General features: G+C 42.1%; 1 protein-coding gene across 1 annotated transcript in view; it reads left to right on the top strand.

Moving 5' to 3' along the window:
- Positions 1-25,684, top strand: part of LOC124605988 (transcriptional regulator ATRX homolog) — a 493,634-nt gene that overhangs the window by 341,634 nt on the left and 126,316 nt on the right. Inside the window, exons 25-26 of the mRNA XM_047137952.1 lie at positions 1,798-2,055; positions 24,852-24,978. Coding sequence (XP_046993908.1) covers positions 1,798-2,055; positions 24,852-24,978 — 385 coding nt within the window. The remainder of the gene's footprint in view (positions 1-1,797; positions 2,056-24,851; positions 24,979-25,684) is intronic.

Here is a 25,684-nt window from a genome sequence, read left to right as displayed (position 1 = left end):
TCATAACAAATGCTTTAAATAACCTCCTCTTGCTTCTAAATACATTGTCACTTGTCAAATCATGAACTGTTACAACCTTTCAAATAGTCCCTGACAGTTTGGAGTGGTTGTGCATGCTTCTGTGACACATCGGTGAAGATTTTTTTCCATTTGGGTGCTCTGCTGTGTATACCAGTTGTGTAAGGTGTCCCAAGAGATGGTTAGGAGAACATGCAGGCCTTGGAACTGGTCTTGCTCTGCCTACGCATTTCTCATAGTAGATACAAAACAGTGCGTCTCGAACATTGAGATTAAATTGTGATGGAGCTCCTTTATGGATAAACCACATGTTTCTTCTTATTTTCAGGGGCACATCTTCTAGTAGACGTTGGAGGGTATTCTGATAAGAGTCCCTGTAGACAGCATCTATAAGATGGGAGAACGTATGGCCCTACCAGTCACCTACAGTTCCAACCCACATATTAATCTTAAACTGATGCTGCTGTCTAGCCTATACTACAGCATGGGGATTGCAGTTGGCCCATATGTGTTTGTTGTGGATATTTTTTATCCATCTCTTCCAAACATTGCCTCATCTGTAAAGAAAACTGAAGAGACAAACAACAGAGTGACAGTTTGTGCAGCCTGCCGTGGGTGATCGGCACGCATAAGGCCCTGCACATGTTGAAGTTGAAATGGATACAATAGTTGCTTCTGATGTATCCTCCATGCAGAACATGGTGATGTACCACATGCTAGGCCCACTTGTCCTGCACTGATAGCTGGCTCTTCTTTGACAACCCATAGAAGCTGCTCTTCCTAGTCAGTCATACAGGAAACATGTAATCTTCCTCAATCAATAGCCTGCGGTGCTGTGGATCCTGTCTTGGCAATGTAATGGAACATAGCACCAAAGGTTGCATCACTTGACTGTCTTCAGTTTAGGGATGCCATCTAATATATCCATGCAGCATTGTGTCCATTACCAGTCACGCAGCCGTACATAAAAATTATGTACTGCCTGCACATTAAATGAATATCCTGCCATATTAGAATGGAGCACTTTTGGTTAATGCACTACCTGTATTACAAGTACACTATGGACACATTGAAGACAGACGAATGACGAATGTAAATAGAGCTCTCTGGCAACGCAACGCTGTCTAGGATACAATAATTCAAACGGTGCATAGATAAGTGAAATTGTTGGGCTGTACCTAGAAAGCCATTGAACGTCAGTTTGTATTAATAACTCGCAAGTGGAGGATTTTCAGACATATGTTTAAATGGACTTTTTTCCTTGTTTTGGTATAAGAAACCTGTCCCCAAAGTGTTTAAAAGATTTTTGAAACACAATGTTTTGTTTTTAGTTAGCTGTGTTAAAAAAAAAATGAATATTTTCCTCAATACAGTTGTTAGTTTGGAAACTACAATGCTTTATTAGACAAGTCCTATTATAGGCAGCACTCAGTTGCTCCTTCCTTCAACCTTTGCGCTAAATTAACCAGCCAATTGTTGGGGGACTCCAAACTACAGAATTATGTAGCATTTCTCACATTAATAAATCATTGCCAGGCGTGAAATTAGTGATAAGTGGCAGAAAAAATCATAGGGGTGGCTGTGGATCAAAATCTGGATTGTTGTCTGGCCTTTAACCATGGATCCATTGAGCTAGTTTTATGTGTTACGAATATTTGTTGCGTATTTGTTACAGAACTTAGATTCTGATAGAGAATAGTCAGTCATTGTGTCTTTTATAGAAATTTTCTTATTTGGTTACTGTGTACATATGCTAATAGAATTTCAATTTTGTTGCAGAGATTTGATTATGGTGTTCTGACACCATTTCTGCCACCAAAACATGAATATGTCATTTCTGTTCGTCTGTCTGAGACACAGGTAAAACTATACCGTTATTATTTGGACAACTTTAGTGCAGCAAGTGAACTAAATGAACCTACACGTGGCAAGGGTGCCAAACTCTTTGCAGATTTTCAAGCACTTCAGCGAATATGGACTCATCCACGTGTAATACGTATGGATGCCGACAAAAAGGAGAAAGATGAAGAAAAGAAGGTACTGTTTTATGGGACCATTATGTTTTTATCTAATAATAACTGATTAGAATGAGTTTCTAATATAATGCTAGATTGGTGATATATGCACACACAATGCTTGACAAAAAAAGTGAATGACACAGAGGAAGTGGGGAGGGGGGGTGAGACAAAATCAGACAGGTTGAGAGGGCATGTGACGTTATTGTGGTGATTACAGTATAATGTCAGATTTCCATAGAACATCAGTAAGAGCCCACTTATCAGTATGACCCAGTGTGTGGTCCTTGGCAATGAGTGTTGATCAGAGATAAGGGTATCATCAGGAGTGCCCCAGGGAAGTGTGATAGGACCCTCTTCCACCCCTCCCCCCTTTTCCTCTTCCCTCCCTCCCTCTATATACCTAACTCACTTGATGGACAGGGTGATCAGCATTTTATGGCTGTTTGCTGTGGTGTACCAGAAGGTGTCTTCATTGAGTGATTATAGGACTGTACAAGATGATTTAGACAAAATTTCTTGTTGGTGTGATGAATGGCAGATTGCTGTAGATGCACAAACATGTAAGTTGATATGGATGAGTAGGAAAAGTGGTCCTGTAACATTCAAATACAGTGTTGGTAGGGTTCAACTTGACACAGTCACTTCGATTAATTATTTAGGCATAATGTTGCAAAGCAATATGAAAAGGAAAGGGTACATTACACTGGTAGTAAGGAAAGCATATCTACATCTACATGGATACTCCGCAAATCACATTTAAGTGCCTGGCAGAGGGTTCATCGAACCACCTTCGCAATTCTCTATTATTCCAATCTCGTATAGCGCGTGGGAAGAATGAACACCTATATTTTTCTGTACGAGCTCTGATTTCCCTTATTTTATCTTTGTGATCGTTCCTCCCTATGTAAGTCGGTGTCAACAAAATATTTTGGCATTCGGAGGACAAAGTTGGTGATTGGAATTTCGTGAGAAGATTCCGTCGCAACGAAAAACGCCTTTCTTTTAATGATGTCCATCCCAAATCCTGTATCATTTCTGTGACACTCTCTCCTATATTTCGCGATAATGCAAAACATGCTGCCTTTCTTTGAACTTTTTTGATGTGCTCAGTCAGTCCTATCTGGTAAGGATCGCACACCACGCAACAGTATTCTAAAAGAGGATGGACAAGCGTAGTGTAGGCAGTCTCCTTAGTAGGTCTGTTACATTTTCTAAGTGTCCTGCCAATGAAACGCAGTCTTTGGTTAGCCTTCCCCAGCCCAACTTCAGATCGAAAATGCAGGAGCTTGTGAAACCACACCACATAGTCACATGAGCTGAGTGCAGGGGATGTTCCTGCACAACATATGGCTGAGCAGAACCCCATAAGCAACAGTTCTGTGCATTCACAGTACTGTGCAGAGTAATATGTGCCTCATCCGCCCAAAGAATATTCCCCAGTCACTAGCCATCCATTTCCATGCGTGCCAAAAAACAAAGGGTGAAGTCATGGCACTGTAGCCTATCTTGGGGCATCATTTGGTGCATGTTCTGAATCTTGTAGGGATACCATTGTGAAACTCATTGCAAAATCATTTGAACTGTTGACCAGAGGAGAGACAGTTCCCATGACACAGAATGAGCAGTAACTGCAGAATTTAAGGCATGTGCTGGATGGTCGGCTATAGCAACAGCCCTGTGAAGGGGCTGCCTACCTCTTCCTGGTGTACCACACAATTCACCTGTTTCTTCAAATTTCTTTATTATATTTTTTAGCCCATTTATTGGCATGGGACCTCTTCACAGCTGTTACTGTCAGTGATATTCCTGAATTGCTGCCGTTCTGATAAAACAACTTTAGCAGCAGTGCATGATCTTTCCTCTTGAGAACCATTGTGTTTCATAAAAAACTTCAAGCATTTTAACCTTTCAGACCAACAATCACTTCACGAAAGAAATCAATATGTGTCACCAAACAACAAACAGTGTACCGACATCAAAGCAGGAAACATTTCAAATTCTGACTGCTTACAGTGCCATATTTTCACCTGGTGGCAGAAAGAGGAACCATTATTATTTTCAGCATACTCCTTGAGCACACTGATTAATGAACATACTTATGATGGTTCAGCATACTGCAACATATACAGCCTGCTATGTGGCACTTAGAACACTATCAGTTTAATTATAATTACCCGGTATCAATTAGAATAACGCTTATAAGTAATAAATATCTTAGTGTCTTTATTCACCATGTACCCTGTTGGCTGTAGCCCCCTGACAACACAGGGATCGCTCTACTGATGCCTGCGCCGTTAGCTCCCCACGTATGCCAAGGAATAGATGCCCATCTCCCTGGGGCATCGGGACTCCCAGCAATGGTCATCCTGCCACGTGGCCTTTGCTGTGGCTGGGTGGCGCCCGTGGGGAGGGCCCTTGGTCGGAATAGGTGGCATCAGGGTGGATGACACGCAGTGAAGCGTGGCACATCTTCTCTTGCTAGTGGCCAGCCACCAGCAGTCTCTAAGCGTTCGAGAGCTCATTTTAAAGGTAACGTTTATGACCCCAAATCGTTCCCCTCCCTGGCCACACCATGGGAGGAACGAAAGGCAATGAATGAAAGTGAGACGTATTCATCCAGGTATCTTGTCTGTACCAGAGCTGATGGGGAATCCTTTATATCTGTGAAGCCTCAGTTCTTTGTAGAGCATTTAGAGGACAAGTTTGGGGAGGTGGAGGGCTTGTCCAAAATGCGGTCCGGTTCGGTATTGATAAAAACGGCATCCTCTGCCCAGTCATGGGTCTTGCTCGCTTGTAATAAGCTGGGGGATGTCTCCGTTACTATCACGCCCCATAAAAGTTTGAATATGGTCCAGGGCATTATTTTCCACAGGGATCTCCTTTTACAGTCCGATGACGAGCTGCGCGCCAACTTAGAGTGACGAGGTGTCCATTTCGTCAGGCGCGTCCACCAGGGTCCGAGGGATCGTCAAGTTGCCATCGGTGCCTTCATCTTGGCCTTCGAGGATGACACATTACCTGAGAAGGTCAAGGTGATGGTGTAGTGTTGTGATGTCAAGCCATATATCCCTCCCCCAATGCGGTGTTTCAAGTGTTGGAACTTCGGCCATATGTCTTCACGCTGTGCTTCCAGCCTCGTATCTCGCAATTGTGATCAACCATCCCATCCTGATATTCCCTGTGCCCCGTCTCCCATCTGTGTCAACTGCGGAGAGCCCATCCGCCTTGCTCGCCGGACTGTCCGATTCTGCAGAAGGAAAGGAAAATAATGGAAATGAAGACCCTGGACCGACTGACGTACACTGAGGCTAAGCGGAAATATGATCGGCTTCATCCAGTGCGTATGGCATATTCTTATGCCGCAACTGTCACTCCTGCTACAGTTCCATCAGCTCCAGTCAGCTCTCAAGAGTCGAAGGACCACACCTGCCCCCTTGATGGTAGGGGGCACTAAACTCCCTGTTGCTCCTGCTCCATCTACTTCAGGAGCAACGCCCCCCCCCAACCATCGGGGACATCAGCTCCCCTTCCCAGCCGGAGAGCTCTTGCCAGGAAGGGGTCCCTTGGGGACCTCCCTTCGCAAGTTCCGACCGGTACACAAGTGGACACCCGCAAGTGGCTCAAACAACCACCAGTCCCTGGTCGTAGGGCCTCACGGTCGTCGTCTATCCCTGAGACTGACCCAGTGAAGCTCTCCCAGCCTGAACCACTGAAGGCACAGTGAGATAAGCCGAAAAAGAAAAAGGTACCCAAGAAGCCCGACATTGCAGTGGCACCCGTCCCAGCGCTTCCTACAAGCTCAGTGTCTGAGGACGAGCTCAAGATTCTGGCGTGTGCTGAAGACCTGGATCTCGCTGGTCCCTCAGACGCCATGGATGTCACTTGCGCGGGTACTGAATCGGTGGCAGCAAGTGAACAAGCGGTGTAAATTGCCTTCCCAGTCCCTTCACACCTTTCTCAGCCATGGACAATATCATCCTCCAGTGGAACTGCAGCGGTTTCTTCCACCATCTAGCTGAGCTCCGACATCTTATCAGCCTTCGCCCTTTCTTCTGCATTGCTCTTCAGGAAACTTGGTTTCCAGCAATGCGAAACCCCGCCCTCCGTGGCTATCGGGGTTATTATAAGAACCGGTCAGCTTATGAAAGGGTGTCTGGTGGCGTCTGCATGTATGTTTAACTCTCTTCACAGCGAGTCTGTCCCTCTACAAACAGCTTTAGAGGCTGTCGCTGTTCGGGTCTGCAGTCTTTACCTTCCACCGGATGGTGATGTCCCACAGCATGTCCTCGCTGCACTGATAGCCCAATTGCCGCCACCTTTCTTGTTACTGGGTGACTTCAATGCCCATAATTCTCTGTGGGGTGGGTCAGTGGCAACAGGTCGAGGCACCACAATTGAGCATTTATTGGCACAGCTCGATCTTTCGATTTTAAATGATGGTGCCGTCACTCACTTCAGCGTGGCGCATGGCACGTACTCCGCCATCGACCTTTCGATCTGCAGCCCTAGCCTCTTACCTTCTGTCCAATGGAGAGTGCATGACGACCTGTGTGGTAGTGACCACTTTCCGATCTTACTGTCACTGCCACAGCATCACTCTTCTGGGCGCCCTAGCAGATGGGCTATGAATAAGGCTGACTGGGACTTGTTCTCCTCCATTGCCGCTATTGAGCCTCTCTCTAATGACGCCATGGATGCGGTGGTTCGGCCGCGGTGGTCTCGCGGTTCTAGGCGCTCAGTCCGGAACCGCGTGACTGCTACGGTCGCAGGTTCGGGCATGGATGTGTGTGATGTCCTTAGGATAGTTAGGTTTAAGTAGTTCTAAGTTCTGGGGGACTGATGACCGCAGCTGTTAAGTCCCATAGTGCTCAGAGCCATTTGAACCATTTTGATGCGGTGGTTCACTCGGTCACCACCAGCATCGTTACTGCCGCAGAATCTTCCATTCCCCGTTCTTCTGGGTCCCCTCGGAGGAGGACTGTGCCTTGGTGGTCGCCTGAGATCGCTGAGGCGATTAAAGATCGCTGGCGGGCGCTACAGCGTCACAAGCGACATCCCTCCATTGAACACTTCATCACCTTCATATGGCTGCGTGCGCGGGCCCGCCGCCTTATCCGCCAACGCAAGCAGGAGTGCTGGGAGCGGTATGTGTCCACCATCGGCCACCATGTCTCTCCATCGCAGGTATGGGCCAAGATCCGACGCCTCTATGGCTATCGGATCCCTGTCAGCATCCCTGCGCTCTCACTGAATGGAGCAGTTTGTACAGACTCCGACGAAATTGCCAACAGCTTGGCAGAGCATTTTGCTCTGAGTTCCACTTCTTCCAATTACCCACTGGCCTTCCACTCCATTAAAGAGCGGATGGAACATCGGCGCCTTTCTTTTCGCACCCACCATCCTGAATCCTACAATGTTCCATTCAGTGAGTGGGAATTTCACAGTGCCCTCGCCGCTTGTCCTGATACCACTCCTGGGCCAGATGGCATCCACTGTCAGATGCTGAAACACCTTTCAGTGGACTGCCAGCGACGGCTCCTCGACCTTTACAACCGTATTTGGGTCGAGGGTGAGTTTCCGTCGCAATGGCGGGAAAGTATTGTTATCCTCATTCTGAAACCAGGCAAGAACCCTTTGGAGGTGGACAGCTACCGTCCCATTAGCCTCACCAACGTTCTTTGCAAGTTGCTTGAACGGATGGTGAGCCGGCAGTTGAATTGGGTACTGGAGTCTCGGGGCCTTCTGGCTCCGTCTCAGGGTGGGTTCCATTAAGGCCGCTCCGCCGCCGACAATCTGGTGAGCCTGGAGTCGGCCATCCGTACTGCCTTTGCCCACCATCAGCACCTGGTTGCTGTCTTTTTCGACATGCGGAAGGTGTAGGATACGACATGGCATCATTACATCCTTTCTATGCTTCATGGATGGGGTCTTCGGGGCCCTCTGCCGATCTTTATCCGAAATTTTCTGTCGTATCGTACCTTCCGCGTGCAAGTCGCAGCCTCCCATAGTTCCTACCGAGTCCAGGAGAACGGGGTACCACAGGGATCTGTCCTCAGTGTCTGCCTGTTTTTAATTGCATTAAACGGGCTCGCTGCAGCGGTGGGAAATTCTGTCTCCGCTTCCCTGTATGCTGACGACTTCTGCCTTTACTATAACTCTACTGGCATTGCAGCTGCTGAATGTCAGCTACAGGGCGCTATCTGTAATGCGCAGTCTTGGGCTGTCGCTCATGGGTTCCAGTTTTCGGCAGCCAAGACCTGCGTTATGCACTTCTGCCGGCGACGCACTGTTCACCCGGAGCCGCGGCTTTATCTTGACGGCGAACTTCTTGCTGTGGTGGAGTCACATAGGTTTTTGGGGGTGGTTTTTGATGCCTGATTGACTTGGCTGCCTCATATTTGGCAGCTTAAACAGATGTGTTGGCGGCATCTAAATGCTCTGCGATGCTTGAGCCACACCCGCTGGGGCACCAACCGATCTACCCTGTTACGGCTCTACCAGGCGTTAATCCAGTCCCGTCTGGATTATGGTAGCCTGGCTTATGGCTCAGCATCCCCATCTGCGTTGCGGGTGCTGGATCCAATCCTCCACAGCGGGATACGCCTTGCCGCTGGTGCTTTCCGTACCAGCCCTGTGGACAGCATACTAGTGGAGGCAGGTGTCCCTCCACTGCAGTTACGGCACCAACGTTTGCTGGCCGCTTATGCTGCCCATGTTTTCAGCTTGTCCGGGCATCCTAACTATCGGCTACTATTCCCACAGTCGCACGTCTGTCTTCCAGAACGTCTGCCCAGGGCTGGATGTACGATTGTGGTCCGCATCCAAGAGCTTCTCTCCGGGCTTGGGGCTTTACCTCTTCTGCCTCCTTTCCGGGCACCTCTGCGTACACCACCGTGCTGTGTGCCTCGCCCTCGCCTTCAGCTGGAATTGGCACAGGGCCCAAAGGACTCAGTCCCTCCAGAGGCCTTCCACAGCCGCTTTCTTTTCATCCTCGCAATGTATCAGGGCTCTGGCGTTGTTTACACCGACGGCTCGATGGTTGCTGGTCGTGTCAGTTATGCGCTAACTCTAGGGGACCATTCCGAACAACGTTCATTGCCGGCTGGCTGCAGCGTTTACACTGCTGAGATGGTCACCATCTTTCGTACCCTAGAGTATATCCACTCCTGCTCAGGTGAGTCCTTCGTGATCTGTAGCGATTCCCTGAGCAGTTTACGAGCTCTCGACCAGTGTTTCCCTCGTTCTCATCTGGTTATGACTATCCAGGAGTCCCTGCATACTCTTGCCCATTGCGGCTGCTCTGTGGTCTTTGTGTGGACCTCAGGCCATGTTGGGATACCCAGCAATGAAAATGTTGACCGCCTGGCGAAAGAGGCCACCAGTTCACCATCTCTGGACATTGGCCTCCCAGAGACTGATTTGAGGGCAGTCTTACGCCGCAAAGTTATCTTGCTTTGGGACGCTGAATGGCGCGGTGTGACCACCCCTAACAAACTCCGTGCCGTCAAGGAGACGACGACTGTGTGGCGCTCTTCCTTGTGAGCCTCTGGCAAGGAGTCTGTTGCCCTCTGCTGACTACGCATTGGGCACACTCGGCTGACGCACGGCCACTTATTGCGGCCTGAGGACGCACCTCTATGTCGCTGCGGCTCGGCATTGATGGTGGTCCACATTTTGTTGGACTGTCCACTTTTAGCTGTGCTCAGGCAGACGTTTGCGCTGCCTGTCACGCTCCCTGCCCTTTTAATAGATGACTCTGCCATGGTGGAATTAGTTTTGCGTTTTATTTGGGCAGGTTTTTTTATCATTTAATCTGAGTGTTTATGTTTTTTAGTGCTGATTCTGGCTTTTGGCCTCCGATTTTAAACTGAGTTTTTAATGTGTCTCTTGGTGGTTGGCTTCTCCCCTTTTTTCCTATGGTCGGTCAACCACCGTCACACTCTGTGTGATTTTAATTCGTTTTGTCTGGTCTTTGTCTAAGTTTTTCTTGTCCTGTTTCGTCTGTCATCTTTTCTTCGTTAGTTTTTATTGTCTGTGGGTGTTTTTCGTATTTGGAAAAAGGGACCAATGACCGTAGCAGTCTGGTCCCTTTAATCCCTCAAACCAACCAACGTCCAGGATTTCCCATTGTTTGATTAGTGTCTACACTAGTAGTCAGATTTCCCTGACGCACACAGGAATTGATGCTCAATTTCTTCTCTGCATATTGATTATCATTTATGTATTTTTCGTAGTCAGGCTTACGATCGTCATATATTTGAATACTCTTGCTAGGACGTACAAATTCTTTATTTAAATGCTACTTCAAATTGACTAAGTGTCTTAAACTTTGTTTTGCATTTGGAACTCTAATCTACTGTTTGCTGTTGTAAATGTTTAAGAGTAAAATTAATTGCCATGGTGTCTGCCCAACCCATAGGTAACTTTTCCTTATGTTGCTTGAAAAAAATGCCATGGGTGTACAGCACCCTCTGGTTTGAACTTCAGAACTTCGTTATGGTGTACTACAATATCATCTAAAGTACTGGTGATAGTGCCAATATGCTCCACATTCTTTTGTACTTTTAGTTCCACAAATTACTGTAGTCAGTCTTCCAAGGAGTGAAAGCATTTGTGTCCCTTCTTACGTTAATCAATTATCTACCATATTCTAACGCATCTACTCAATTTCATGTGTCTATGATTTGATTGTTTATGCTTTCAAAAAATATCTCGCGCATGCCTCCTGCGAGACCCACATTCTCACCTTGTATGTCCACACACTACATTCGTAGTGTCCCACCCCAACACACACATTACTCGAACTGCCAATTAGCAAATGTGCATGCAAACACACAAATGCTTTAGCTCCAGAAAGGAATAGTCCAAATGCTAATCCAGTTATTATTCATCTGTATGTGCCTTTTGACAACTCAGCCCCTCTATTAATTGATCAGTTTTTTATTTACGGCTTAAATTGTGTAAACTTTTGTAGACGCAATTTCAGAAGCGGGTAAACACATTTCTAAAGTTTTACATTATATTGAAATGGCTGTTTAGAAAAGTGTCATTAAAAAATAGCACATGACATGGTCTCTTAGACCTACAAAAATATGTGCAACTATTAGTCCAGGTCACCTAAGACTAATTGCTGAAATAAATGAACTGACAAAGGAAGTACTCATCCAGTGAACTACCAATTTTACTCATCTTTTGTGTGGTTGCAGTATATATTTAAATGCAAAAAATGCCCTCCAGTACGATTTTCTTCTCAATCGTTTTTGAAAAATCAAGGTTCAAGATTGTATGAGTCTGTTTGAATACCTTGGGAGAGTGCCAGTCTCCCAGCAACAACTTTATTGTAAGTATCAGCAGGCTAGAAATCCGCCCGTACTCTGTCGGAGTCCCCACCCCCCTCTTTTAATCTCATGAAATATTTCGTCACTGCACTTCTTCAGAAATAAACTATGATAATAATAATGAGAATAATATTAGTATATTCATAATAGAGTATAATCAAGGTATAACAAGGAATCTTCATGAAATTGAGCCATGTGCGGCTCGCGTTGATGCCGCTCATAGCTTGGCATCTTGTAATATCTGTAGGGGCGTCTCATTTTCTTAGTGTGTTCACTGGCGCCACTACGCTTGCTCGCCTTTTCTGTCCGTGAATGGCCACAACAGATCTTATCGATAGTGCATACTGTGGTACCATCTTTGGAGCAGCCTGTAGTATTTCTGGGTTGTTGTGTGTCCACGGAGTTGAATTGGGATGGAGCAGCAGTGAGGTCCGGACAGCCAGTACTCGCCGACCGCTGGTGAAACTCATGCGCTGTTCGACGGAAGCCCGTAGTCATGAGAGTGCATGACCACGTCGAGGACCGGATTCAGCGAGTTTTAGTTGAATGGACCATGGTATTTGTGTAGTGCAATTTTCACCCCTGTGTGTGTGTGTGTGTGTGTGTGTGTGTGTGTGTGTGTGTGTGTGTGTGTGTCCGTGTGTGTGTCCGTGTCCGCCTGTTGGGAAATGCCCTTATGGCAATAAGTTGTCAGTCGACGATTTATACTGGGATCTTTCTCGTGCCTGACTTGAGTGGGGACGACCGTTGGTTGGTCGTTCAGTTGGTCATCGCAGCAGACAATGTCCATTTGGTCTTCCGACCGCTTCTGGCTTCTCTGTGTTTGTGTCGACTTGTAATTCATCCGTGTTGTTTCACAGTGACTGGTTTTAGTATTGTGAGTTGCTAGTGGAATTGTTTTCCCAGATCCGTGTGTATCTTGTGGTTTTGAATGAGCCGTTATTTTAATGCTGTGTGCGTACTGGATTTGGAGAGAGTTGCAAACGGACATCAGTTCGGATTCAGACGGAGCAGCGAGGAGGTCCGCAGTGCGAGGGGCAGGCCAGGACCGCTGGCGGCATGCGGGCACTGTCGGATCGAGGGGCTGTAGCCATCGACCGAACCCAGGGCGTTTCAAGTTGAGTGAACCTTGTCCAGTAGTGAAACCTCCACTGTTTGAGATCTTGCTGCTGTTTGTGTATTGCTGCTCCCAGGGTTGGTGAGACTAACTGCAACAAGTGGAGTCTTTTAGGTTGGCGGAAGCTATTAGCCTCCTTCTACTGTTTGATGTTAGTTTGGATTTAGTGGTGTTATTGCTGAAGTGCATCCAGTGGTATCTTACTGCCTAGTGGCCGCTAACACCCCAGTTACCTGCCCTGGAGGTTAGCGTATATTGTGGCAGCGTACTTTCCTCGTCTTGCCAATGCTGCCCGGCATGGGTTTAATTTGTCAGCTTCCTTGATTGGGTTATGGATAATTCTTTTCCTTGCCTATCTGGGTTATAGTGGTTCCTTTTGCCTTTGGGTGTCTTAAACACCGGATTCTGGAGATGCAGTGCTGTCTGTCATTCCGCTCTTGCCTGAATTATTTCATCGTTGTACTTGTTATCTGAGGTTAGGTGATTTTGCTAAGAAGGTCGATCACCGTTTAAACCGTCTCTAGTTTGAGGTGCCCTCCTTAGGTGAACATTACTCTTGGCTGGCTGTCTCACCACTTACACAGCTGTAGTCACCTTCCTCAGGTTGATCCAGGGAGCACTGTCTGTGAAACACTCTGTCTTACTTGGTCAAGTTGTCACGATTGTTTAAAATGTACCATAATGTTTTAACGTGTAACTGCATTCCTCACTTGTAATTCAGGCCTTCAGCTGTTGTGTATTCTAACATTGTTTGTGGTTTTCAGCCGACAAATAGTTTTCAGTTCTGTCTTGATAAAGTCTTCAGCCGTCACTATAACTTGTTACAGTTTATTAAGATTGCTTAAAAAGGGTTTAGTATTTTTAAAATGTAATTGTCCACTTTATTGGTAATTCAGGCCTCCAGCCGTTGTGTATTCTGAAATTGCTTGTGACCTTCAGCCAACAAATAATTTTAACTTCCCTTAATCAGGCCTTCAGCCGTTGATTGTGTGTAACATTGCTTGTGGCCTTCAGCTGACAAATAATTTGCATTCCTTCTTAATAAGGCCTTCAGCCGTTATTATTACAGTTCCTTGATTGTTTAAGAAGAAAATATCTTAGTATTTGTTAATGTGTAACTGCCATCCTCACTTGTGATTCAGGCCTTCAGCTGTTGAGTATTCTGAAGTTGCGTGTGGCCACCAGCCGACAAAAATTTGGAGTTCCTTCTTAGTAAGGCCTTCAGCTGTCAGTGTAGTAATTTTTTTAAAATGATTTTTGAGGGTGTTTTTATATATATATATATATATATATATATATATATATATATATATATATATATATATATATATATATAAAAAAAAAAATCAAAGATGAGGTGACTTACCGAACGAAAGCGCTGGCAGGTCGATAGACACACAAACATACACACAAAATTCAAGCTTTCGCAACAAACTGTTGCCTCGTCAGGAAAGAGGGAAGGAGAGGGGAAGACGAAAGGAAGTGGGTTTTAAGGGAGAGGGTAAGGAGTCATTCCAATCCCGGGAGCGGAAAGACTTACCTTAGGGGGAAAAAAGGACAGGTATACACTTGCACACACGCATATATCCATCCACACATACAGACACAAGCAGACATATTTAAAGACCTTTAAATATGTCTGCTTGTGTCTGTTTGTGTGGATGGATATATGCGTGTGTGCGAGTGTATACCTGTCCTTTTTTCCCCCTAAGGTAAGTCTTTCCGCTCCCGGGATTGGAATGACTCCTTACCCTCTCCCTTAAAACCCACTTCCTTTCGTCTTCCCCTCTCCTTCCCTCTTTCCTGATGAGGCAACAGTTTGTTGCGAAAGCTTGAATTTTGTGTGTATGTTTGTGTGTCTATCGACCTGCCAGCGCTTTCGTTCGGTAAGTCACCTCATCTTTGATTTTATATATAATTTTTCCCACGTGGAATGTTTCCTTCTATTATTTTTATATATATATATATATATATATATATATATATATATATATAATAGAGGGAAACATTCCACGTGGGAAAAATATATCTAAAAAGAAAGATGATGAAACTTACCAAACAAAAGCGCTGGCAGGTCGATAGACACACAAACAAACACAAACATACACACAAAATTCTAGCTTTCGCAACCAATGGTTGCCTCGTCAGGAAAGAGGGAAGGAGAAGGAAAGACAAAAGGATATGGGTTTTAAGGGAGAGGGTAAGGAGTCATTCCAATCCCGGGAGCGGAAAGACTTACCTTAGGGGGAAAAAAGGACAGGTATACACTCGCGCACACACACATATCCATCCACACATACACAGACACAAGCAGACACAAGCAGACAGCAGAAATGTCTGCTTGTGTCTGTGTATGTGTGGATGGATATGTGTGTGTGCGCGAGTGTATACCTGTCCTTTTTTCCCCCTAAGGTAAGTCTTTCCGCTCCCGGGATTGGAATGACTCCTTACCCTCTCCCTTAAAACCCATATCCTTTTGTCTTTCCTTCTCCTTCCCTCTTTCCTGACGAGGCAACCATTGGTTGCGAAAGCTAGAATTTTGTGTGTATGTTTGTGTTTGTTTGTGTGTCTATCGACCTGCCAGCGCTTTTGTTTGGTAAGTTTCATCATCTTTCTTTTTAGATATATATATATATATATATATATATATATATATATATATATATATATATATATATAAAAAATGGTATGTGTTTTCTGTGCAACCAACAGTAACTGATTAGGCCCTGTTCACACCTTTCCCTGCTTTCCCTAAGTCCCACGTCTCAGAAATGATTGTTAATTTATTGCTACATTCCAGTCAATATCGCAAATGATGATGGTGTTTTTGGTTCTTCTCCCAGGACTGTAATTCCTGTTCCAAATGTTTCTTTGGTTTTCTTTTCTGCTTGCTTAATGTACAGATTGAATAACATCAGGATATGCTACAACCCTACCTCACTCCCTTCTCAGCCACTGCTTCCATTTCATGCTCCTTGACTCCTGTCTGTAACTGCTGTCTGATTTTGGTACAATAGCCTTTTGGTCAAAAGCATTTCTCTAAATCTACAAATGCTATATACATAGGTTTGCCTTTCCTGAACGTACCTTGTAAGATTAGTCATAGGATCGTATTGCTAAGATAAGCTATAGAGTCATATTGTCTCATTTGTTCCTACATTTTTCCAGAGCAATGTTTTCCATTCTTCTGTAAACAATCTGTATTAATATTTTGCAACCACGGCTTATTAAACTGATAGTTCAGTAACATTCACACTTGTCAGCACCTGCTTTCTTTGGAATTACACTTTTCCTGAAGTCTGAGGGTATTTGATCTCTCTCGTACATCTTGCAGGCCAAATGAAAGAGTTTTGCTATGGTTGGCTCTTCCCAGGCTGCCAGTTGTTCTGACGGAATGTTGACCCCCCCCCTGGGGCCTTGTTTCGAGCTAGGCCTTTAAGTGCTTTGTCAAATTCTTCTCGCAGCATCATATCTCCTATATCATCTTCATCTATGTTTCCTTCCATTTCTGTAGTACTGCATCCTAGTTCATATCCCTTGTATAGATTCTCTACATACTCCTTCCATCTTTCATCTTCCCCTTCTCTGCCTAAAACTGGTCTTCCATCTGAACTCTTGATAGTTCTATAGCTGCTTCTCTTTTCTCAAAAGGTCTCTTCAGTTTTCCTATAGGCAGTACCTATCTTTCCCCTAGTGAAATTCTATCTTTCCCCTAATGAGATTTACTTCTAAATGCTTACATTTGTCCTCTAGAATTCCTGCTGAGTCATTTTGCCCTTCCTGTGAGCCTTATTTTTTTGACATTTGTATTCTCTTTTGCGTGCTTCATTTGCTATATGTTTATATTTTTTTCTTTCATCAGTTAAATTTAGTATCTCGTGTGTTACACAAGGATTTGTACTGGGTGTTGTCTTTTTACCTATTTGATCTTCTGCTGTCTTCAACATTTCATCTCACAGAAATACCCATTTGCCGTCTACTGTTTTCCTTTCCCCTGTTTTAGTCAATTGTTGCCCAATGCTCCCTCTGCAACTCTCAAGAACCTCTGAAAATACACTGTAATTGAACAGATAAAGAAGTCTACTCATAAAGCAGCGGCAGGGGTACACACATATAAAGGTATTTAAGTTTGCAAGCTTTTAGAGCCAGTTGCTCTTTCTTCTCGGTTGAAAGAGAGGTGAAGGAAAAGGATTGGTGAGGTATAGGAAGAGGGATAATGTTTGCAAATGTCACCCAGAACTGTAGATCAGGGGACACTTAATGGGCAGGATGAGAAGAAAAGACTGATTGTTGGGGACTACATCTGAATAACCTCTTGATTCTTTCAGCTTATCCAGGTCTCATCATCTGAATTTCCTACCTTTCTGCAATTTCTTTAGTTTTAATGTACAGTTCATAACCGACAAATTGTGGTCAGAGTCCACACCGGCCTATGGAAATGTCTTACAATTTAAAATCTGGTTCCTAAATCTATGTCTTACCATTACATAATCAATCTGAAACCTTCCAGTGTCTCCAGGTCCCTTTCACATACACAACCTTCTTTTATGATTCTTAAACCATGTGTTACCGATGATTAACTTATGTTATGTACCACAGTGGTTATTGTTGCTTTTATTATTATTATTTCCGTCACTTTCTCAGACGTTCAGTCCGGTTAAAAATGGAGTGACACGGACCTTGATCAAGCGTCACTTCCTTTTAACTCTGCGGTATGTGTTATATTGCATTTAGGAACTTTCGGGTAATTGAACATGTATCAATAATTTCGGATTTCTGTAGTTGTATATATATGTTTGGATGTAGCTGTATTGCATTGACGTACTGGTGGATATTGTGTGGTATGACTCCTGTAGTTGATAGTCTAATTGGTATGATGTCAACTTCATCCTGATGCCACATGTCTTTGACTTCCTCAGCCAGTTGGATGTATTTTTCAATTTTTTCTCCTGTTTTCTTTTGTATATTTGTTGTATTGGGTATGGATATTTCGATTAGTTGTGTTAATTTCTTCTTTTTATTGGTGAGTATGATGTCAGGTTTGTTATGTGGCGTTGTTTTATCTGTTTTAATGGTTCTGTTCCAGTATAATTTGTATTCATCATTCTCCAGTGCATTTTGTGGTGTATACTTGTATGTAGGAACGTGTTGTTTTAAAAGTTTATGTTGTAAGGCAAGCTGCTGATGTATTATTTTTGTGACATTGTCATGTCTTCTGGGGTATTCTGTATTTGCTAGTATTGTACATCCGCTTGTGATGTGATCTACTGTTTCTATTTGTTGTTTACAAAGTCTGCATTTATCCGTTGTGGTATTGGGATCTTTAATAATATGCTTGCTGTAATACCTGGTGTTTATTGTTTGATCCTGTATTGCAATCATGAATCCTTCTGTCTCACTGTATATATTGCCTTTTCTTAGCCATGTGTTGGATGCGTCTTGATCGATGTGTGGCTGTGTTAGATGATACGGGTGCTTGCCATGAAGTGTTTTCTTTTTCCAATTTACTTTCTTCGTATCTGTTGATGTTATGTGATCTAAAGGGTTGTAGAAGTGGTTATGAAATTGCAGTGGTGTAGCCGATGTATTTATATGAGTGATTGCCTTGTGTATTTTGCTAGTTTCTGCTCGTTCTAGAAAGAATTTTCTTAAATTGTCTACCTGTCCATAATGTAGGTTTTTTATGTCGATAAATCCCCTTCCTCCTTTCTTTCTGCTTAATGTGAATCTTTCTGTTGCTGAATGTATGTGATGTATTCTATATTTGTGGCATTGTGATCGTGTAAGTGTATCGAGTGCTTCTAGGTCTGTGTTACTCCATTTCACTACTCCAAATGAGTAGGTCAATATTGGTATGGCGTAAGTATTTATAGCTTTTGTCTTGTTTCTTGCTGTCAATTCTGTTTTCAGTATTTTTGTTAGTCTTTGTCTATATTTTTCTTTTAGTTCTTCTTTAATATTTGTATTATCTATTCCTATTTTTTGTCTGTATCCTAGATATTTATAGGCATCCGTTTTTTCCATCACTTCTATGCAGTCGCTGTGGTTATCCAATACGTAATCTTCTTGTTTAGTGTGTTTTCCCTTGACTATGCTATTTTTCTTACATTTGTCTGTTCCAAAAGCCATACTTATATCATTGCTGAATCCTTCTGTTATCTTTAGTAATTGGTTGAGTTGTTGATTTGTTGCTGCCAGTAGTTTTAGATCATCCATGTATAGCAAATGTGTGATTTTGTGTGGGTGTGTTCCAGTAATATTGTATCCATAATTTGTATTTTTTAGCATGTTGGATAGTGGGTTCAGAGCAAGGCAGAACCAGGAAGGACTTTATGAGTCTCCTTGGTATATTCCACGCTTAATCTGTATTGGCTGTGATGTGATATTATTTGAATTTGTTTGAATATTAAGTGTGGTTTTCCAATTTTTCATTACTATGTTTAGGAACTGTATCAATTTAGGATCTACTTTGTATATTTCCAATATTTGTAGTAACCATGAGTGGGGTACACTATCAAAAGCTTTTTGGTAATCAATGTATGCGTAGTGTAGCGACCTTTGTTTAGTTTTAGCTTGATATGTCACCTCTGCATCTATTATCAGTTGCTCTTTACATCCTCGTGCTCCTTTGCAACAGCCTTTTTGTTCTTCATTTATAATTTTGTTCTGTGTTGTATGTGTCATTAATTTCTGTTTAATGACTGAAGTTAATATTTTGTATATTGTTGGTAGGCATGTTATGGGGCGATATTTTGCTGGGTTTGCTGTGTCTGCTTGATCTTTAGGTTTCAGATAAGTAATTCCTTGTGTAAGTGTATCAGGGTCTGTGTATGGGTCTGCAATGTAACTGTTAAATAATTTATTCAATATAATGGAAGGAAACTTCCACGTGGGAAAAATTATATATAAAAACAAAGATGAGGTGACTTACCGAACAAAAGCGCTGGCAGGTCGATAGACACACAAACAAACACAAACATACACACAAAATTCAAGCTTTCGCAACAAACTGTTGCCTCATCAGGAAAGAGGGAAGGAGAGGGGAAGACGAAAGGAAGTGGGTTTTAAGGGAGAGGGTAAGGAGTCATTCCAATCCCGGGAACGGAAAGACTTACCTTAGGGGGAAAAAAGGACAGGTATACACTCGCACACACGCACATATCCATCCACACATACAGACACAAGCAGACATATTTAAAGACCTTTAAATATGTCTGCTTGTGTCTGTGTGTGTGGATGGATATGTGCGTGTGTGCGAGTGTATACCTGTCCTTTTTTCCCCCTAAGGTAAGTCTTTCCGCTCCCGGGATTGGAATGACTCCTTACCCTCTCCCTTAAAACCCACTTCCTTTCGTCTTCCCCTCTCCTTCCCTCTTTCCTGATGAGGCAACAGTTTGTTGCGAAAGCTTGAATTTTGTGTGTATGTTTGTGTTTGTTTGTGTGTGTATCGACCTGCCAGCGCTTTTGTTCGGTAAGTCACCTCATCTTTGTTTTTATGTTAAATAATTTAGTTAGATGTGAATGTGTTGAGGTGAACTTCTTTAACCAGAAATTTGCTATTTTATCATTTCCAGGGGCTTTCCAATTGTGAGTAGAATTAATTGCTTGGGTGACTTCATGTTGCAAAATTATCACTTCAGGCATTTGTGGTATTATCTTGTATGTGTCTGTTTCTGCTTGTATCCACCGTGCATGCCTGTTATGTTGTACCGGGTTTGACCATATGTTGCTCCAGAAGTGTTCCATGTCTGTTATGTTTGGTGGATTGTTTATTTTAATGTGTGTGTTATCTATTGTCTGGTAAAATTTCTTTTGGTTTGTGTTGAATGTTTGGTTTTATTTCCTTCTATTTTCACTTTTTTTTGTATCTTCTGAGTCGTTTGGCTAATGCTTGTAATTTCTGCTTCTTTTCGTCTAATTGCTCTGTTGCTTCTTGTTGTGAGATTTTACCTAACCTTTTTCGTTTTTTTTTTTCCGAGATTTCATTTCTTATAAATTGTGTTAGCTGTCCGATGTCTTTTCTCAGTTTTTCTATTTTGATCTGTAGCCTGTGTTACCATGCTGGTTTTGTGGGTTTCTTCTGTGTGTTGGTTGGTTCTGATCTCTGCCTAGTGTGTATATTTAGTGTAGTGAGTGCTCCTATATAAACCAGTAGTTGTAACTCTTCTATAGTTGTGTTTTCATTTATTTTGTTGTGTATGATTGTGTTGATAGTTTTTATTGTTGTTTCGACTTGTGGGTTATTTGGTGGTCTATGCAAGAATGGTCTAATGTCTGTATTTGTGTCTTTGTATTCTATATATGTTAGCTGAAATTTTTCTTCTATATCTAACATCTGTGTCACTTCGTGTTCTATTTGTGCTTGTTCTGGTGGCTGTCTTAAGATTTCGTTTTCCTCTGATTGTTTAATTGGTGCGTGTTGTTCTTTGTTTGTTTGCTCTGGGATGTTTGAGTCCATTACTGTATTTTCTTCTTCTTCTTCTTCTTCTTCTTCTTATTATTATTATTTGTTTGTTTGTTTGTTTGTTTGTTTCTGAAGAGACATGATCTGTTGTAGCAGAAGAAGTGTTTTGGAGAAGATTAGGAAAAATAAGAAAGAAAATGACAAGGTTCGAACACACTATAAACAGACATAAAATATACAGCAGGTTCCTTAATAAAGGAACATCTAGCAATAAAATTTTTTTGTTTCGTTTACAACCCACCTTAGTTCTCAACACAGTCTACGTTGCGGGATATACACCGAGTCCATTGATGCTCCAGTGTTTTCTTCCCATCGGCAAAATAGGTTCTGTCAGACTCCGCAAAATACTCATTGACTGCAATTATCACCTCCTCATTTGATGAAAATTTCTTCCCAGGAAGCAAAAGTTTCAAGTCAGGGAACAGAAAAAAGTCAGTTGGGACTAAGTCTGGTGAATACCATATTTACTCGAATCTAAGCTGCACTTTTATCCCAGTTTTTGTAATCCAAAAATCCGCCTGTGGCTAAGAATCGAGTACAAAGTAAGCGAAGTTCTGAAAAATGTTGGTAGGTGCCACCAAAACTAACTTCTGCCGTCGAACATATGTAGTGCTACACAGGCATGCTTTGCAGGCACAAAGATAAATACTGGTGCCAAAACCTCTGCATCAGTAAATAAATTACAAGAAATGGTAGAAGAATGTAAACATTATGCCATGTATTCTTTCGTGTTTGCTATATCTCATTTAAATCCTGTCTGCCTAATAAACTACGAAACTAGAGTGAGACAACAGCAAACGCGGAAGATTCATGTTTATATTCGTATTATTCTTATGCTGACTAGTGATACAATCAGAAATGAAGCACGGCAACTGACTAGATTTTTAAATCTAAGATGATACTAATTCCTGTGCAGAATGTAATGTACTAAAGAGGCGTCTGCAAATATTTTCAAACAGAGAAAATTTTTCGCTAAACTCTCGTTCAGAACATCTTCTATCATATGCAGTCTATGATTTGGTTCTTCTTGATCATTATGAGAGAAAGCAGCAGTGTAAGTAACAACAAATAGTAGTCTCTTGTCATTGTTTCATTTATGAGAGAATTCCTCTTTTTTTTTTTTTTTTTCGTAAACACTCATTATCAGAAAGTGACAAACAATGCACGACACAGTACAATAATGCATTTTAAGTTTAGAGTGATGTAAACACTTATAACAAAGAGAACGGCACTTATCACATCAAAGCAAAATAAGCATTCGGCTCAAACCAGACGAAGCACGTGAAAAAGGAAGGGTACCCGTACAAATATGGATGGAGCGCCTGACACATAGCAATGGCTACTTGGTGAACCTCAACTGTTAAGCTTACGACTCGAACCAAACTGCTGTAGCTGTATCTTCATCCATTCAACCTGAATTGTGTCTCGTGTTGCAATGGACCAACTTTGTTTCGATTTGGAGGTGCGGTCTTAAACTTTTCTCTCCCCTTGAATTTCAAGTCTCAAATTTCAGGTGCCACTTAGATTAGGGAAAAATTTTTTTCCTTGATTTCGAGTCTCATTTTTCAAGTGTGTCTTAGATTCGAGTAAATACGGTAGAGTGGGTGAAGAATCAATTCAAATCCCAGTTCATGCACCTTTGCCATTGTTATAGCCAATGTGTGGAATGGTGGATTATCCTGATGGAAAAGCACTTTTTGTATGTGAACATTGGTCTCTTTTTTTTTTTTTGAGTCAACACAAGTTTCAAAAAATCCAGCAACAAAAAGTAATAAGGGACAAAAAGTACTAGGGTTCGGTTGCTGGCCTGTCTTTTCCCAAATAATCTATGGCTATTATTCCGTGGAAATTCTAATGGTCTTTGCCTTCTTTGTTGCACTTTCACCAGCCTTTGTCCATTGTTTTGACTGCCGTTTTGACTCTGTAGTAGGGGTGCCTTATCTAGCTGGGAGGTGGGACCTCCTCGGGACACTCTGAGGTGTAGAAATGAAGAAAAAATTTATTTAATTTAATTGCTTTTTATGTAGAACACAATTACCTGGAACTTGTGGCAAAAAAGTAAGTGGTACACCATATTTTTTGGAATATTTCACCTGTTTCAGAAAGTCTTATCTTACGTATTAATAAAACTCCATGCAAGTAATTTTGTAGTTAAACAACTGGGCCAGCAGTGAAAATACTCTTTCCACAGTCGCATTGTGTCCAAGAATAGAAAACAAATACTTGTGTCATTTTAGCAGTTGGCATTTGTGTTCAGGATGCTCATTTTCCTTAAGAAAGTAAATTGACCTTTCTTCCATTCTTCTGAGTCACACTTAGTTTCTAAAAAGCTTTTCAGGAACGTATATTGCTGAAAGCAATTGTCCCTTGAAATATTCACACCTTTTGTTGTCAGGTATGTAATAGTGTTTTCAATCATCACCAAATCTGGAGTTTCAGGTAGCATAATCCAATCAAATACTTGATATTTATTAAAAGAAATAGCCCTTTTCTATAAGGAATCAAATGCTTTGCTATGGCATAGAAAGCCATTCTTTCTTCCTCAAGTTTCGATATCAGATTAATTATTTCTTGGTTAGGGCTCTCAATTTTAAATTTGTTAAAATTCATCTTGGCTTGCATGCCAATAAAATTGAGTCTTCCTTTCTCAGTGATGCTTGTATAAGTAAATATAAACTAAAGACACCACCAATGACACAGTTATCCATGCTAATCTTTGACCATTGGAAATAAGATAGGATTTCTTGTTGTAGTCTTCAAGGAAGCAATTCACTGTTACTTCCCTCCAGTCTTTGTGGATGAAATGTGCAGCTGTATAATGTGAATGACCTCAGTGATTACTTGTGTTGTTATGTGTTATCATGATTAAAACCATTGCCCTTCGTATCTATCAAATAACATGTATGATTGGTTGTTATAGTCTATACCAAGTTTTAAAAAAAGCAGAAAGTAGAACTAAGTGGATAGTGCACTTTGGTTCTCAAAAACCATTGACAGTGCAGAAATACATGAATGCACTATTACTAAGCTCACATATGGGCCTGAACACAGTAGTAAGTCGTTCAGTTGTTTTTAGTCAGAGTGATTGAGTTCTTTTCCAATTTTCCTGTGTTCCCCTAAATTGTTCAAGGTAAATGCCTCCTTGGTTCCTTCCTAAAAGGAGTGTCTGATTTCTCTTCCCAACTTTCTCCGTTTTTCACTCATCTCTAGTAACCTCATTAGTATCTTAAAATTTAAATTCCCCCCCCCCCCTCCCCCTCCGCCTTTTATCCTCCACTTAAATGCACAGTGACTGATCGAGGTGGCACAGTGGTTAGCACGATGGCTCAAATCCGTGCCCAGTCAACCTGATTTAGGTTGTCTGTGATTTCCTTGAATCACCCCAGACAAATGCCAGGACAGTTTCTTTGAAAGGGCACAGTCGATTTCCTTCCCCATCCTTCGCTCATCTGATGGGACCGATGATCTCTCTGTGTGGTCCCATCCCTCACATCTGCCAACAAATCAATTCACAGTGTTAAAAGTAGGAAAGAAATATGAAAACATAAGCACCAGTCACAGTCAACAATCACCTCTTGTCCAATGCATGTTTTTTGTAATGTTCATTAAATTATAAACATCTGACAAAACTGCTGTTATAAATTAATAGGCACATAAAGCATTTAACCATTGTAAACTGTTTCCTCATCCCTGTTGTTGTGGAAATACTGAAAAGTGTTTTCTGTAAATCTGTATTCTCAAATTGTTATTACATGTTTAAAATTAGGTAGCACATCACTCTGATACTGAATCCACTAGGACCTACAATTTTAGTTCTAGTACTGACTTGGGTTTACTTTGTTTCTTGAAACTAAAACTCCAGAGGAATACATATTTATTTATTTAAAAAATTCCAGCAAATGATGGCATCTGATTCTGAAGGATCTCTGAAAGACTTCGTGGTAGATGACTCGACAACTGACAGTGATGAAACATCAAATGATAGCGGCAATGAAAAAGATGACGATAAAAAAGATTCAAGTGGTAAGTGTAATCCACAATATTTTTTGTAGCAAAGTGAGCACTGTTGCAGCCCAAAAATAGAAATAAGTTATGTGATCCTGGAAAGTCCTGTGTTGTATACAAATAATGGAATGTGTAATGTTAACCTTTCACCATATAACTGAGGATGATCATCAGTGATTCAGAACATTAAACATTTGATCAGTGAAAGCATATTGAGCACTTTTGTTGAAAAGCCTTTCTGAAAACCAAATTGACATTTTGTCAGTACTTCATTTTAACAAGTATGTGAAGCTATGCTTGAGTACATTAATTTTTCAAGAATTTTGGATAAAGCTGTCAGAAGTGTGATTGGGCAGTAGTTGTTAGCATCAGACCTATCCCCTTTTTTATGCAATGTTTTAACAATAGCATATTTCAGTCTACCCGGAAAAGTGCCCTGTTTGAGTGAGCTACTACATATGTGGCTGAGAATCCTACTTGTGAGAAGAAGCTTTTAGTACTCTGCTGGAAATGCCATCAATTTTGTGTGAGCTTTTACTTGTGAATGAATTTATTATTTCCCTAATTTCAGTAGGAGAGATGGGTTGAATTTCAATTTTATCAAATTGCATGGTTGTTGCTTCTTCCATATACGGACATGCATTTTCTAATGAACAGCTGGATCCTATTTTCTCTACAACACTTAAAAAATTATCATTAAAAATTTTTTCCACTTCTGATTTTT

This window comes from Schistocerca americana, chromosome 3 (assembly GCF_021461395.2).
Source record: "Schistocerca americana isolate TAMUIC-IGC-003095 chromosome 3, iqSchAmer2.1, whole genome shotgun sequence".
Classification (NCBI taxonomy): domain Eukaryota; kingdom Metazoa; phylum Arthropoda; class Insecta; order Orthoptera; family Acrididae; genus Schistocerca; species Schistocerca americana.
The sequence above is the reverse complement of the archived record's forward strand: the minus strand, read 5'-3'. Positions and strand labels throughout refer to the sequence as shown.